At 50.1% G+C, this 14,787-nt stretch overlaps 1 protein-coding gene across 1 annotated transcript in view; it reads right to left on the bottom strand.

Annotated features, from left to right (window-relative positions):
- The window catches only part of ADCK1 (aarF domain containing kinase 1), a 94,239-nt gene that overhangs the window by 39,081 nt on the left and 40,371 nt on the right, over window positions 1-14,787 (bottom strand). The window contains exon 4 of the mRNA XM_016220169.2: window positions 2,420-2,578. Coding sequence (XP_016075655.1) covers window positions 2,420-2,578 — 159 coding nt within the window. The remainder of the gene's footprint in view (window positions 1-2,419; window positions 2,579-14,787) is intronic.

Here is a 14,787-nt window from a genome sequence, read left to right on the forward strand (position 1 = left end):
GGCCTTCATGGCTCCTGCTCTTAACAGAGTGAGGAGGGAGTAACCTTCATGATGGCCAAGGCAAGGTCATGAAACTGTGACATACTTTCAGCCTTATTCTCTCAGGACACTCGCTCCAAGAACTCGGCAGCCATGCTGTGAGGAAGCCCACACAGCCATGGAGCAGCTGACATGGAGGGGACCTGAGACTGTGGCCCACAGCCCTGGCTGAGCTCCCCGCCAACAGCCAGCACCCACTTGCCAGCCAACTTGGAACACATCTTCTTAGTTCCCTTGGAAACTTGTCCTCGGCATTCTCCCTGAATGATGATGCTCCTCAGAGTTTCCCTGCCTTTTTTTCACGCTACATAACTTTTCTAAGTGATCTCAACTACTCCCCCAGATTCAGCTCCCGCAAGTCGCCTTGCTGATAAATCCTGAATCTGTATTTGCAGCCTGAACTGCAGATGGACAGAACTTTCCCGATCCAAAACTCCTGACAGCAGTCTCTTACCCAGCATGGTTGCTCCATCACCATTTCACTTTGCTCTGAAAGTGAAATCCAATCCAACCCTCTTACTCTCATAAAAAACTACATTTCCCTGGCTCCCTTGCCAACTGGCTTCCAGCTAAATTTGGCCAATGAGCCACATAGGTGTTACACTGGGGGATAGGAGGAGGTAAGAACCTGTTACCTCAAACAGCATCTGTGGCTCCAGCTTCCAGGTGACAGGCCCTACCTGAGATCCACCTCCCATCAGGCCAGCTCTCCATGGTCCCAGCTTCCACCAGGGAGCCCCAGCTCCTGGGCTCCAGAGAACCACCTGTTCTCTTTGCCTCTCCATCTTGAGAGTAGCTTCCTATTGTTGGCAATTGTCTCACCAACCCATTTGGTTTCTTGGCAATTCCATCTCCTGTGAGCCCCATTTTCTGTTTCAAATTCCCTCTGAAATACCTAGAGCAATTTCTTTTTTCCCCAGCTAGACTCAGACTGACACACATGGTTAGACATCCAAACTTAATCATTTAAGCCAGAAACCCATGATTTACTTTAGTCTCCTCCTTCTCATTCATACTCCCTGTAAAGCTGGTCTCAGAGTCCAGTGATTCCACCCCTTGAACCCACCCCTCTTCTCCACCCCCCCTACACTGATTTGGTTCACGTCATTATCTCTCTCTCAGACTGTTATAGCAGCCCCTCAATTAGTCTCCCTAGCTAGTCTTTCTTCTTTCAGATACATCCTCTGGACTGTCAACAGATTTTTATTCTAATGCAATCAGATCAGATCAGTTCCACAGTGAACACATATATATTACATATACCACTTGATGCCTAAGCCTGGAATACAAGGCCTGCCACAAGGCCTACCTTCCCAGCACCTCACCTGCTACCACTCCCAACTCACACCATCAGACTCAGCAAAGTTCTCCAACCTGTTCCTCTAAGACCTGGGGCCTTCCCACAAGCAGGGCTGTCCTTCCCCTGTCTGGCCACCTCATGGACTCCTCCGTGAAGCCCCCTCGACACCCTCATCAGTCCAGGCACAGTGCCCCCGGTGCCTCACAAGCACCCCTCGGACAGAACTCATGTCTCCACATGTGACTGTCTATGTAGAGACCTGTTCCTCCACTACACAAGAAGCTCCCTGGGGAAGAAGATGCTGCTCATTCACCTGATGCAGAAGAGACCCTCAATGAGTGTGTTAAATTTAGTCAGAGTGAGTTGAAAGAATAAACTAAGAGTCCAAAATGGGGAAAGGGAGCAAAGGAAAGGGAAAGCGAAAAGGAAGGAGAGGGGCACGCTGGCAGGTTAAACGAACTGCTGACCTCTCGTGGAGGGTGCTGGCTACTGCCCAAGCAGTGGCTGGCTCACCCTCCCTCCCTTGCTCCAGGCACGGAGCTAGAAAAGTTCAGAGACACAGTCTCCACTAGAGCTTTTTCCCAGGGCCATTTTGAGGCATGCAAGTCAGTTCATTCAAAACACATCAGACAAGCACATATGCAATCTGCATCAGTGTTTCTTTGTGACCTGCCTGTCATTTTTATATCCCTTGGTTGACCACATGCTCTCTTTTGTTATAATTTAACAAATTAAGATGTAACTTTTGTACCCCCAAGGAAATCACCTTTGGTTGTTCTCATTTCTACAGCATCCTCCAGAGGTCCCCTTGGCCCCCGTAGCTGTCTAGTGTGTTCTGAGACCTCCACATGCAGTTCCCAGGAACCTATCAAGAAGAACTGACCACCCCAGCCATGGGGTCCTATGGTCACAGCACTGTCATGACACCTTCTTCGTTGTGGTCTCAAGCTCCTCTCTGCCATCCTGCTGCTCAAAGGGACACATCTACCCACCAGCTTTGAACCAGTTTCCCTGGCACTGCCTGGATCGTGGGGAAACACAGACTTAGGAGGAAGGTGGGTGAAAGGGGAAGGTTCTCACCTCCATCAGGAGAATGTCCTTCGAGCTCTGTGTCTGCACCTTTGGGTGCTGGACCTTCACAGCCACCGTCCGCCCATCACGCAGCACAGCCTTATGGACCTGGGCCAGGGAAGCAGCTCCCATAGGGGTGTCATCAAAGCTCACAAACAACTCATGGATCTGTCAAGAGTAGAGAGAGAGGACAGAGCAATGAAGATGACTCAATTCAGTGAGAGGGGCCAGGAGGATAGGCCAGAGCCTGTGCCATCGATGCCCCCACGACAGATTTTCTGCTCTATCAGTTGTACACCAGCCCAGCTCCTGGCCTGGGCCCTTTGCTGCCACAGAGATTAACACCAGGCATATGGAAGGAGGGAGACAGAAAACACATGTGGAGGGTGTGTTCTCATAGGTGTGCAAAGGTGCCCTGAGCACCTCCATTTAAGGCCAAAGAAGTGCTACCTAGAATGTTCAGAACTATGCATAATCCACCCATTAAATTATCCACCGTTGTGCCTCCAAGGCTCTCACATATGGATATAATCACAAGTTAACAGAACCTGGGACCAGGGCAGCCCAAGACGGGTCAGATGGAAGATCTCCAACCCCACCAACCTGGAGAGCTCAAGGAGCCCTGGCTGAAGGCTGCCAACCCAACCACCACCTCCTGTTCCTGCCTGAGCAGCAACCTCAACATGGTTCCTGAGCTCACTCTTAGCCCAGCCTCCTGGCAGAGATCCCAGGCTGCAGGCCCAAGCCTTGCACTTGGTCCTCACCTTCCTTGCCACCAAAGGCTCTTGCCCTTCCTGTGCCTCACTTTCTCTATGAAATGGAATGTATACCCTTATTCTTCCATCTCTTCCCTCTCGCCTTCCCTCCTTCCCGCTTAGAAATGCCATAACGATTTTCCTGGGAAAAAGTTTTTCTGGCTTGAGTGGTCACACCTACATGGTCCAGATATAAATATCCTACCAGATGGGAAGGAGGCCCCCAAAAGCCTTTTGCAAGATCGGCCAAGGCTAAAATTCTCATCCCCTCTGTTTCTTGAAGTCCCTGGATAGCCTCACAATTCTGGAAAGTCCAGACATCACATTCACACACACACACACACACACACACACACACACACACACCTCACAAATGTGTATGTGGATCACCACACACCTCCCCTCCTTTTCACACATTGCAGGCCAAGGCCTATTCAGTCCATGCCCCTACCTCCCTTTTCCCCCTTCTGCAGCAAACACCCAGGCCCTCAGCCCCTCTCCTCTCCCTGGACTTCAGCAGTTGCATGACCCACAGCCACCATCCCATCCCCACTTGCTAGGCTGCACCATCACTTTGCTAATCTTGTCTCATAAATCACTCCCTCCAGCCCTGTCACCATTCCTTTAGCTTTCACTAAACTCCATCCCATTTATCAACATCCTTCGGAGGCCAAAGGTCCAGGCAACATGGGAGGGGCCTATGCTCACTGTCATGAGAGATGGGTACAGACTGGCTTCCCTGCCCCCCTCTTCCTCATTGGGTCCTTATCTGTACCCCTCCCGGTGCCCCCCCTCCCCCTTCTTCCCAACCATGAACCCATCTTTCTCCGTCCTGTGCGAGTCCTAGGCTCCCTGAGGGCCATATCCCACATCACCCACCCCGAATCACCCAGCATTTCCCTGCAGGAGACTCTATCCCGGACCTTGGAGTAAGAGAATGCAAGGACCACCACCCATATCGCCTCATTAGAATATCAGCTCCCAGTGGGCAGGAACTTGTGTCCATCTTGTTCGCTGCTGAATTCCTTGCACCAAGAACAGGGCTGCAACTAGTTGGTGACAAACAAAGATTTGGAGAAGAATTGGATGAACTCTTTCTTTCCTTTGAAATGGCTGGGGCTTCCTGCTCCCACACTCCTACTAATCCAAAAGCATCAAATGTAAAAGTACATATCAGCCCTGGCCGGGCAGCTCAGTTGGTTAGAGCGTTGTCCTGTTACACCAAGGTTATGGGTTTGAGCCCCAGTCAGAGCACATGTAAGAATCAACCAATGAATGCATAAATAAGTGGAACAACAAATCGCTTTCTCTCCCCCCCCAAATCAATTTTTTTTTTAATTTAAATAAAAGCACATATCATGTGTGGGGTTTACCTAGATGAACTCCGTCTGTTAGTCCAGGGTGGGTGTAAGACCCAGACCTGGCCAGACTCCTTTAATACCTTGGGCCACACTGATTGGTTCTGAGATAGACACATGACCCAACTGGTCTAATCAGATTCAATTATTTTACTTTTGCTTGAATTGTAGGAGAAGGGACTCTTTCTTTCTGCTAAAATTGAACTTGAAGCCTAGAGATGCCAGGGGTCACACAGTAGCAACAGAGAGAAAAGCAAAGCCAAGAGACAGGGAGAGTGAATCCTAATCACAATGGTTGAGCCCCTTGATCTGGCCATGCCTGAATGCCCACCCTATAATTTCTTTAATTGCTTAAGTCAGTTTGAGGGGTTTTTCTGTCACAAACAACTGAAGGGGCTCTAATTGATACGGTGTGTTCTCAGCCCCAGCTGGTATAAATTAAAGAAACACAGGCATGGTGCCCGGCATCCCCAAGGAGCTCAGTAAGTGTGAGTTCCATCCTCTCTCCACCCTCTTGCTGGGACAGGGATCCAGGAATAGAAGAGGTAGAACTTCAGCAACATTCCCAGCCATTACATAATGAGATCAACATTAGTTCCTTTGCCCAGCCGGGCGTGGCTCAGTGGTTGAGCGTCGACCTAAAATCCAGGCGATCAGGGTTCAATTCCCGGCCAGGGCACATGCCCAGGTTGCGGCCTCGATCCCCAGTCTGGGGCGTTCAGGAGACAGCTGATCGATGACTCTCTCATCATTGACGTTCTGTCTCTCTCTCTCCCTCTCCTTTCCTCTCTCTGAAATCAATAAAGATATATTTTTTTAAAAAACATTAGTTCCTTTGGAAATCCTCTGTAGTGCCTGAAGGAGCACCAAGAACACTTTCTGGAGCAGAGCTGCGAACTAGGACCCTCACCTCCCAGACAGTTAGAATGGCCCAAACTCCCCACTGCAAAGGGACTTGGGAGTGATCTGACCTCACTCCCTGGGAACACTGGCTCATTCTCTGAAAAGGACAACCAGTCTTCAAATCAGTGTCATTGAAGGGACACTGCAGAGTCATTGCAACCAAAGAGTGACATGGCATTGCTAAGGCTATGTGGCAAAAACGGCTGCCAAGAGCACTCCAAGGGGAGGTGAAGAAAGAAAAGGGCCGAGGCAAGCATCCCAATCTCCAGGGTAAGAGGAAGCCTGGTCTGCCATATCCCCAGGGGATGAGAGGGGCCTCCCATAATTCCCTGCTCCCACCAGGGGATGGAGGGGGTCCAGCTGCCAACTCAGCACCCTGAACAAGGCCCAGCTCTGAGGACTTGTCCAAATTCCCAGTCTGACCAATAGAAGCAGGAGAGAGGCAAGGGAAGTGAGGATGCCTGTCAGGCAGATATCCCACCCCACTGGGCCCGCCCACCACCTCCCAGTGCCCCAGCAGCCATCCCTTCCCCCTCAGAGAGCAAGTCACATGCCCATATGCTCCTGTGCTTACACACACACACACACACACACACACACACAATAAATGATTGCTAGTGGATGTTCCGAGATGGCTTATAAAAAAGGTAATTAAAGATTGGTGCTACAGCCTGTAATTAAATATGAATAAAGTATCTCTAAATGGAACCTTGATTCAGAGTGTTCAATGGAAGTACTTTAAGCTGATAGATAGTAAGGAAAAGCAGACCCTGTCCTGAAAGCAGAATTCCACCCCTCACGCAGCTGAAATAAACACAACCCCCCTCCAGTCAGGCCTGATCCCCCAGCCCTTTCAGTGGAAAACCATTAGCAGAAACAAACTGCGGCATGGGCAGCAATTACATTCAAGCAGGCACTGGGCTGCCTCCAGTCACTTACAGAAACCTGTCTCCCCTTCTAAGGCTTTCTCCCCCCACACCCCTGTTCCTTTTTTCTTCCCCCCCCCTCTGGGTCTGGCGGCAAAATCAATTAAGTAAAACAACTGCATTTTAAAATGACTAGTTATGTGCTTTTTAATTACTGTCGGCCCATGATTCAAATATATCAATGTCCTTGTCTAAAAAAAGGAAAAATAATCAGGAAAAAAGTTTCTCTAGCTTTGTATGGTCTGATTTTTTAAGGATGGGGGTAGGGGGTTTTTTAAGAGCAGAACACATCAGAGGGGCAGGAAGAAATGTGTCATCCTCCGGGGGCTTAGAAGACAGGGGCTCAGGTTAAGACTTCAGCAGGCTAGTTTCGGCTGGGGTCCGGGAATCCGGAGACTACCTGACATTATACCCCAGTACAGGGTAGAGTGAGAGAATCCAGAAAAACCAGCCATGCAGATTCCCACGAAGCCAGGTTACTGGGCGACATTTCCAAAATGCCATACTGAGCAGCCAAACACTGGCCAGGGTCCACATTCTGCCCAAAATAAGGTGACAGAAAGTCAGGACCTTCCGGAGAAGCCACAGTGTGACTCCTGGGAGTTTCACCCGAGCCCAGCCAGCCTCAAGTCCCTGTGGGGCCTGACTCACCAGTTACAAAATGGGAGATGTCCTGGATTTTCCAAGATGGCCTAATTTCACATATTCCATCCTGTTGTCCTCGTCCTCATAGATATCACACCTATTCTGGGTTCAGAAACTACATCACTGTAAGGTAATGCTAATGACTCTAACAAACCCTGGACTGGCTGACTCCAGAAGAAAACAGTAGCCTGCTCAAAACAGGCAAGTCCAGGCCTAGATGCCAAGGCCAGGCCACTCCCACTTCGGAGCTGGGGAGACTGCCCAGGGCACCTGAGGCAGGGGCATGGCAGCATCAGCAAAGAACACCTGGCTTTCCAGGTCTTGAAATGGCCCATCTCACGTTTGGCTGCGGCAATCTACTGCAGATTGATGGGGAGGGAGGTGAGTCCCTGTGCTAATAGAATGGCTTGACCCTACCCCATACCCCAACTCCAACTGAGGCAGACGAGATAGCTCCAGCTAACTAGGGCTCTGCAAAGCACTGCCATCTGCTTTGGAGGAAAACCCACCATCACCTTTCATGTGCCTCTGCTTAAAACTCATCACCTCCTCTCAGGACCATTTCTCAGGCGCCCCTATATCTCAGCCACCCTAGCAACTGATACCCCATTTTGCTGCAATTCCTTCTTCTCCCTCTTAAACATGCCTAGCTTATATCCCACCTGTTCAGGGTCATTCTTGTACTTTCCAAGGTAATACCTGACAGTGACAGCAAATGGGTGGCATGTGAGCTTTCATTCCCCCTCTGGTGGTTTTAAAATATGTTCATACATTTTTAAATACTCCTACCTTTGAGAGGTGGAGCCTATTTCCCTCCCGTTGAGTGAGAGCTGCACTTAATGACTCACTCCTAACCAACAGCATATGGAGGAAGTGATAGTGTCTGACTTCCGAGACTGTCCTCCTTGCTCTCTCTCAGATTGCTTGCTCCAGAGGAAGCCAACTGCCATGGCAGGAGGACGCTCAGGCAGCTGTGGAGAGTTCCAGGTGGTCAGGAACCAAGGCCGCCTGCCAACTGTGAGCCACTTTGGAAACAGCTCCTCCTTCCCCACTCAGGCCTTCAGATGACACCACCTCAGCCAACGCCCTCACTGCAACCTCAGGAGAGATTCTGAGGCAGAACCAAACCATCCAGGGAGCCACTCCCAAACTCCTGACCCACACAAACTAAGAGACCAAATGTCTGTTGTTTTAAGAGGCTGTTTGGGGGTCATTTGTTATGCAGCAATAGCTAATTAATACACTCCAAACACACCCATGCCAGACCTCACAATAACAGCATTCCTTTCTGCTGGGCCCAGACGATGCCTCAGAACCTCACTCAACACAATGCTCCAAGCAGCCACTATCAAGTGACCAGAGTGAATATATGAAATGAAACCAATGTGCCATTCCTTAGCTTCAGCCAGTCAACAAATACAGGGTGGGGCAAAAGTAGGTTTACAGTTGAGTACTCAAAACAGTTTATTCTTCTATTGTTATTTATTAATTATTGTATTCTTTTCCATACAAACAACTGTAGACCTACTGTGCCCCACTGTGTATTTGCTACAGACTAGAAAATATCACATGACAGAAACCATGCTGGTACATGAACCAACAAAACAGACACAGTCTCTGACCATGAGGAGACCTCAATCCAACAGAAGTCAACAGCCTCTGAAAAACACACCTGCATTTTATTAGGGCCTGCTGGAGACAGTGCCCCCTGACCAGGGCTATTTCACCCAACCCTGGAGGGGATTTCTGGCCAGGTAAGAAGAGGGTACCTCCAATATCACCATGTAGACCTGGGGGATCCAGGGAGAGAACAGGCATCCAAGTGTCTCTCCCTCTCCCTACTCAATAGCTGCCCTGCCTCAGGGTGGGAATACCCCCACCCCCAGCATCCCACAATAAAAGTAATAACAGTAACACTTGGAGGGCACACAGACCGTCTTCCACGGAACTGTGTTCATTCTGAGGTTCAGAAAGATCAAGCTGTCAATTCTGCAGAGTTATGAGGCATTGCTAATGCCAAGCTGGGAAGAAAGAATGAAGGGCCAGTGGCAGAATCTGAGGCCTTTTTGACAAGGGTCAACCCCAGAAATCACTGAACAGTGTTCCTATCTGAATTCTTGCAAGGACGCCAGCATAATGCTCAGTTCTTACCAATTTGCTAAAGATCTTCCCGGTACAGGACCTAGCTGTCCACCTGGCTCTGCCAAGGGCATCACAGGTCAGACCAAGCTTCTATCCTCCCACAGGATGATGACAAGCAGCTGACAAAAGGCGAAACAAGAAGCCAGGAGCAGCCACACCCTCAGATGGCTGCAGGCCACCACTAACCAGGACATAGGACCTGAGAGGCATTACGGCACAGCGACTCGGATGCAAGCTCTGGGTCAAACACCCAGGCTGAAATTCTGGCTCCAAGGAGTACCAGTGCAGGCAGTTATATAACCCTCTCTACCTCAGCTTTCTCTTCTGTACAATGGGAGTTTTAGTACCAACCTCATAGAGTGTCTTGAGTACAGCCTATAGAACAACCCAATAACTAGCAGTAGTGGTGCCCCATCTAATGCCCCATGAAGAAGGCAGAGAGGTACCAGGAAAAGAGCATTGGACAGAGTCAGCTATTCTAGGCTCTCGGCTCTGTCCTGTCAGTGAGTAGAAGCCACCATCCTCATTTACCCAGAGACTGTACTAGCCTCCTAAATGACCTGCCCGCTTGTACTGCTTTCTCCTCTAATCCACATATAGCTAAGGTGAGTTTTCCAAACATAACCTTATCATGTCACTTCTCTCTGCTTAAACCACTTCACCAACTTCCCAGGGGCCAAAATCCTTAACTCAACACACAGGGTCTGACCCTGCCTTCCTCTCCTGCCCCATCTCCTCCCTCTGACCCCAGCTCTCTCTGCCTCTTCCTACCGCCAGCATGCTCCCTTCCTGTCCACCACAGGACCTTTGCACATGCTGTCCCCTCTGCCCAGAAGTTTCCCCTCCCTCCTCCTCATTCAGGTAACTCCTACTCATCCTTCAAATCACTGCTCAACTGTCACCTCCTCAAGGAGGCCTCCCTGCGTACATCCCCAGAGTTCACGTACCCTCAAGAACAAGTACACACCTGCACTTTGCCTTGGTTTATATTTGCTCAATCTCCCTCTTGCCTTCTAGACTACCGACTTCTCTTTTGCTCAGCATTGCATCCTGACACATAATTAGTGCTATTTCTAAAGAACAAACGGAGGTGAGGTTCTATTTTCCCTAACCTATTCTTGGTGAGGGAACTTGGCCTTTCAGCTGATCCAGGGTAGTTAATACACCTCCCAGAAGTGGCTACAGTTCCTTCGAGGTGCCAAAGGAGCCTCCCTGGAGCCGGGCACATTGAGAGCTGTGGGGAGGGACTCTATGGAAATGTTGTGATAATAATGATTAATAAAAAGCAGATAAACACCCCGTGTGGCCGGCCAGCCTGGGAAGCCATCCATTAGATCTGTCATTCATTAGAGGTGGGGGAGGGGGCAGTCCTCAGCTTAAGCAAACCTTCTGTAAATTGTAGGCTGCGGGCACTGACATTTGATAAATTATTCTTCATAATCCACCGTTGGCTGTCATAAATCTAATCTTTCAACATTCCTCATCTTAATAACTTATACAGCCTCAAAGGGTGACGTTGTCTATGTCTCTGCCTGTGACAGAGATCTCTGGGGTAAAAGCCACCAGAGATCCCCCACAGTGCAGTGTGAGGCTAGGGACCCCCACAGCCAGGGCAGCCCAGGCAGATATCCCCTGAGTGATCAGAGTTCAGAGGTCAGGAGCCGTCCTTGGAGCCATGAAGTGACTAGGGGCCGAGTGCTCACACCCCATCCCAGGGCCGAGGGATAGGTGGTGCCAGGACTCAGACCTCAGGATCGGGCAGGCTGAGCTCCATGCCCTCCACGCCAGCCTGCTCACGCAAGGACCTGCCACCTCGCACTTGAGCTTGGGTTGGTACGAAGGATGTCAGCGTATCTTTGCTCTGCAGGAACTGAATGTTCACCCACAGATGATTCTTTATATATGCGTGTTCGATGCCCTCAAAGTGCTCTTATGTGACCCTCAACTTCCTCTTAAGGTTAGGTAGAGGAGCTAGAATTGCCCCCATTTCAGAGAGAGGAACATCTTTTCTAAAGGTCATTTGTTTATTCCTCTGCCAAATGTTTACTGAGTGCATAATACGTGCAGGGCACTGTGCTGGTCTACTGCGGACTCGATGGGGAGCGAGTCCAAATCGGATGCAGCCACCCCCCTCTGAAGTCACTACTGGAACCTGAAGTCTGGTGGGGAGACAGGAATTAATCCAGTGACCAGAAATAAACATAAAATGGCCAACGCTGATGAGAACTATGAAGGGAGAGGTAGCTGGTACCGTTAAGAACCTGTGTTCAGAGGGTTAAACCTGGGCAGGGAGGGCTTCTCTGAGGAGGCGTCAAAGACTGAGATCGACAGGATGAGGAGCCAGGTACCTAGCTGAAGGAATGAAGGACAGGCCATCTAGGCAGAGGGAACAGCTTGTGTGAACCGTAAATTAAAGGAGTAAGATACAGTGACAGGAGAGTGTCAGAAGGAAGATGGCCAGCAACTCCCAAACCAGATCCCAGGACAACTCGGGCTCCCCAGGTCTCTCCCCAGGGGAGGGTTCCTCACCCATAGCTCTGCCCACGGGGAGAAAGCCTGGCCACGGGCTCACATCCATTTCTTGTGAGGCCCAAGAATTCTCAAACCTGATGAGCTCACCCTCACAAAACCCCAAAGACCTTTTTCCAACAACCCCCAGATGTTCCCACACCTAAAAACATAGAAAATAAGGCATAAGCATCCTTTGCTTGTGGCGGCAGCATCTGCCATCAGGACAGACTTCCTTTGCTCCCAGGAGGTGACAAGATGCGACACCGCAAATGAGCCTAGGCTACGTCTCCATGTCTCGGAGCCCCAAATGAGAGAGTTCAGGTACCAAACTATACAGGTTTCTCTCGGTAAGAAGTCTTCCAGGTTCGCTTTGCATGTGATAACAGCAGGGCGCAGGGATTTTCAAGGTTGGTAAACCCAGACTTCCTGGGTCTACTGGGAAGACAATACCCACATTTGGGGGAAAGCACACACCCTACTGGCTCGAACCAGCACAGAGGAGCAGCGGTCAAGAACACCAGCTCCAGTGCCAGCGGCCCTGCCTGCCAACGTCCAGCCATGTGTCAAACTATTTCTCTAATAGCAATACCCACTTGGTAGGGGCGTTGCAAATGTTAAAAGACATCATGCATCTATAGCCCAGGGGCCAAATCCAGGCTACCACCTTTTTTTGTACAGTCCATGAGCTAAGAATGCTTTTTCGCATTTTTCAGTGTTTGAAAAATATAAAAAGAATAGTATTTTGTGACATGTGAAAATTATATGAAATTCAGTTTCCATGTCCATGAAGGAAGTTTTATTGGGGCACAGCATGCTCATTCATCACACATCTGTACCTGCTCTCACCCTGCAATGGCATTGTTCAGCAGTTGTGACAGAATGTGTGGTCTGCAAAACCTAAAATATTTACTATCTTGCCCTGTGGTAGGCCGAAAAATGGCCACCACCACCCCCACCCCCGCCCCGCAAAAACATCCACATCCTTAAGCCCAAAGGTATGACTAAGGTAAGGCTCCTGAAATGGAGAGAGTATCCTGAATTAGCATGTGGGCCTCACGTAATCACAGAGTCCTTATCACAGGGAGGCAGGAAGGTCAGAGCAGAGATGTGACAAAAGAAGCAGAGGTCAAAGGATGAGACAGAGGAGGGGGGAAGGAGGGACAGAGGGGGGAGGAAGAGAGGGAGGGAGAGATTTAAAGATTACACTACTGGCTTTGCAGATGAAGGAGGGGCCACAAGCTAAGAAATGCAGGAGGCCTCTAGAAGCTAGAAAAGGCAAGGAAAGAGATTCTCCCCTAGAGCATCTAGAAGGAACCCAGCCCAGCCAACACCTGAATTTTTGAACTTCTGACCCACAGAATAGGAAGATAACAAATGTGTATCATTTCAAGCCACTAAATTTGTGGTAATCTGTAACAGCAGCAACAGGAACCTAATGAGGGCCCTTTACAGAAAATGTTTGCTGACCGCTGATGTAGATCATTACAGTAACACTCTTAGTATACATCTGTTTTTATGTTTTTGCTGTATTTCCCAGGGCAGTGGTGAGACTAGAATGCTCAGGAACAAGACAAGGGGATGCCATGTGGGGAACAGAGGACAAGTGTGAGCCCCAAGATGTGGCACCAGGAGGGCACATCACGGCTTCCGGTTCTGCTGTGCCAGGTGATGACCTAGCACCAGTCCCTGTTTTTCCTCCCAGGGCAAGAGGGCTGCCTCTTACATATTATTCTTTCCCAGCCCCCAGGTCAAATCCTAAAACCTGCTTGGCTGTAATGACCTCTTCCCCAGTGTCTGTTCCCCAGGGAGCCCAGTTTCCTCGTAACCCTCACACAGAACCAACAGTCCTCAGTTCACACACCAAAGACAGAAGAGCAGGGGGCCCCACGAGAGACCTCTCACCACAGTGATGATGACACTGGTGATTCACAGGAGCTGCTCCAGCTGTTAAAGCAACAGCCTCTCCTTCTCCAAACCTGGTTACAGGGACACGGACACACATACACACACACACACACACACACACACACACACACACACTCACACTCATGGTGCTCTCATTAGATCAGAATGCTTGATGACTTTTTTTAATATCTGGGAGGGGGAAATCCTTCCCCAAACTGCTAGCGGGATGACCTGCTAACACACTCACCCCTACTGTCTCTTTAGTGCTGTGGTCATTTCTGAAGTTGTCCCCCACCGTTCATGCCAGAATCCTGAAAGTCAGTTGTGGCACCTCCCTCTCCCTCAACCCTCTCCAAAATACATCCATCCACTCCTCATCTGAGCCACCATCACCTCTTGCCTGGACGACCCAAAGCCTCATCATTTGCCTCCTGGTTCCACCTGTTCCCCGTATAAGCCACTGCAGGCTGCACATGCTGTTCTCCGAGTGGCTGCCAACCTGGATCTCCTGAACATGACCAGTGCCCCTCTCCAGCCTCATCTTTCAGTGTCTCTCTGTCCTGCCACCACTACCCCCTTTCTGTCCCTGGACAGATCCAGGCTCCTTCCCACCCTGAGGCCTGTGAATTCTCTATTCTCTCTTCTACCCTCCCCTCCCTCAACTATCCCCTGGTCTCAGCTTAGCCACCACTTCCTCAGAAAGGCCACTCGGGCCACCCCAAACTCAAAGCACCCTATACTTTTCCCTTATCGCATTTATCACAAGTGTCATTAAATTTTTATTGTTCTGATCACTTGTGCAGCATCTGCCATTCCCCTCCAACTAGATCATAAGCACCATGATGGCAGCTTGCTCACCCACGTAACCCCTGGGGCCCCGCACAACAGAAGCTCAGTAAACATCTGCTGAGCCAACACATAAATAAACAAGTGACTGGCAAAGTCCCAGAAGGGGGAAAGGCTGCAGAGGATCCAAACACCCAGGAGCCCCTGCCTGTGGGGCAGCCAAGCCATGGGACAACCTGTCTCCATGCTTCCAGCCTCAGGCCCAGGAGGACAGGCCCCTCTGGTCTCCCTCCAGGTTCAGGCACCTCCCTAAGGTGACGCTTACCAGCGATGGCATCCTCGGTCCTGCCTCCCCTTGTCAGCTCGGGCACTCCACCTGCCCTCTCCGTCCTTTCTGCTGCTTCTCCTGTTCACAGCCCTCCGGCCCTGCTCAGGTTTCTCCTCCA

This window comes from Miniopterus natalensis, chromosome 1 (genome assembly GCF_054644295.1).
Source record: "Miniopterus natalensis isolate mMinNat1 chromosome 1, mMinNat1.hap1, whole genome shotgun sequence".
NCBI classification, from domain to species: domain Eukaryota; kingdom Metazoa; phylum Chordata; class Mammalia; order Chiroptera; family Miniopteridae; genus Miniopterus; species Miniopterus natalensis.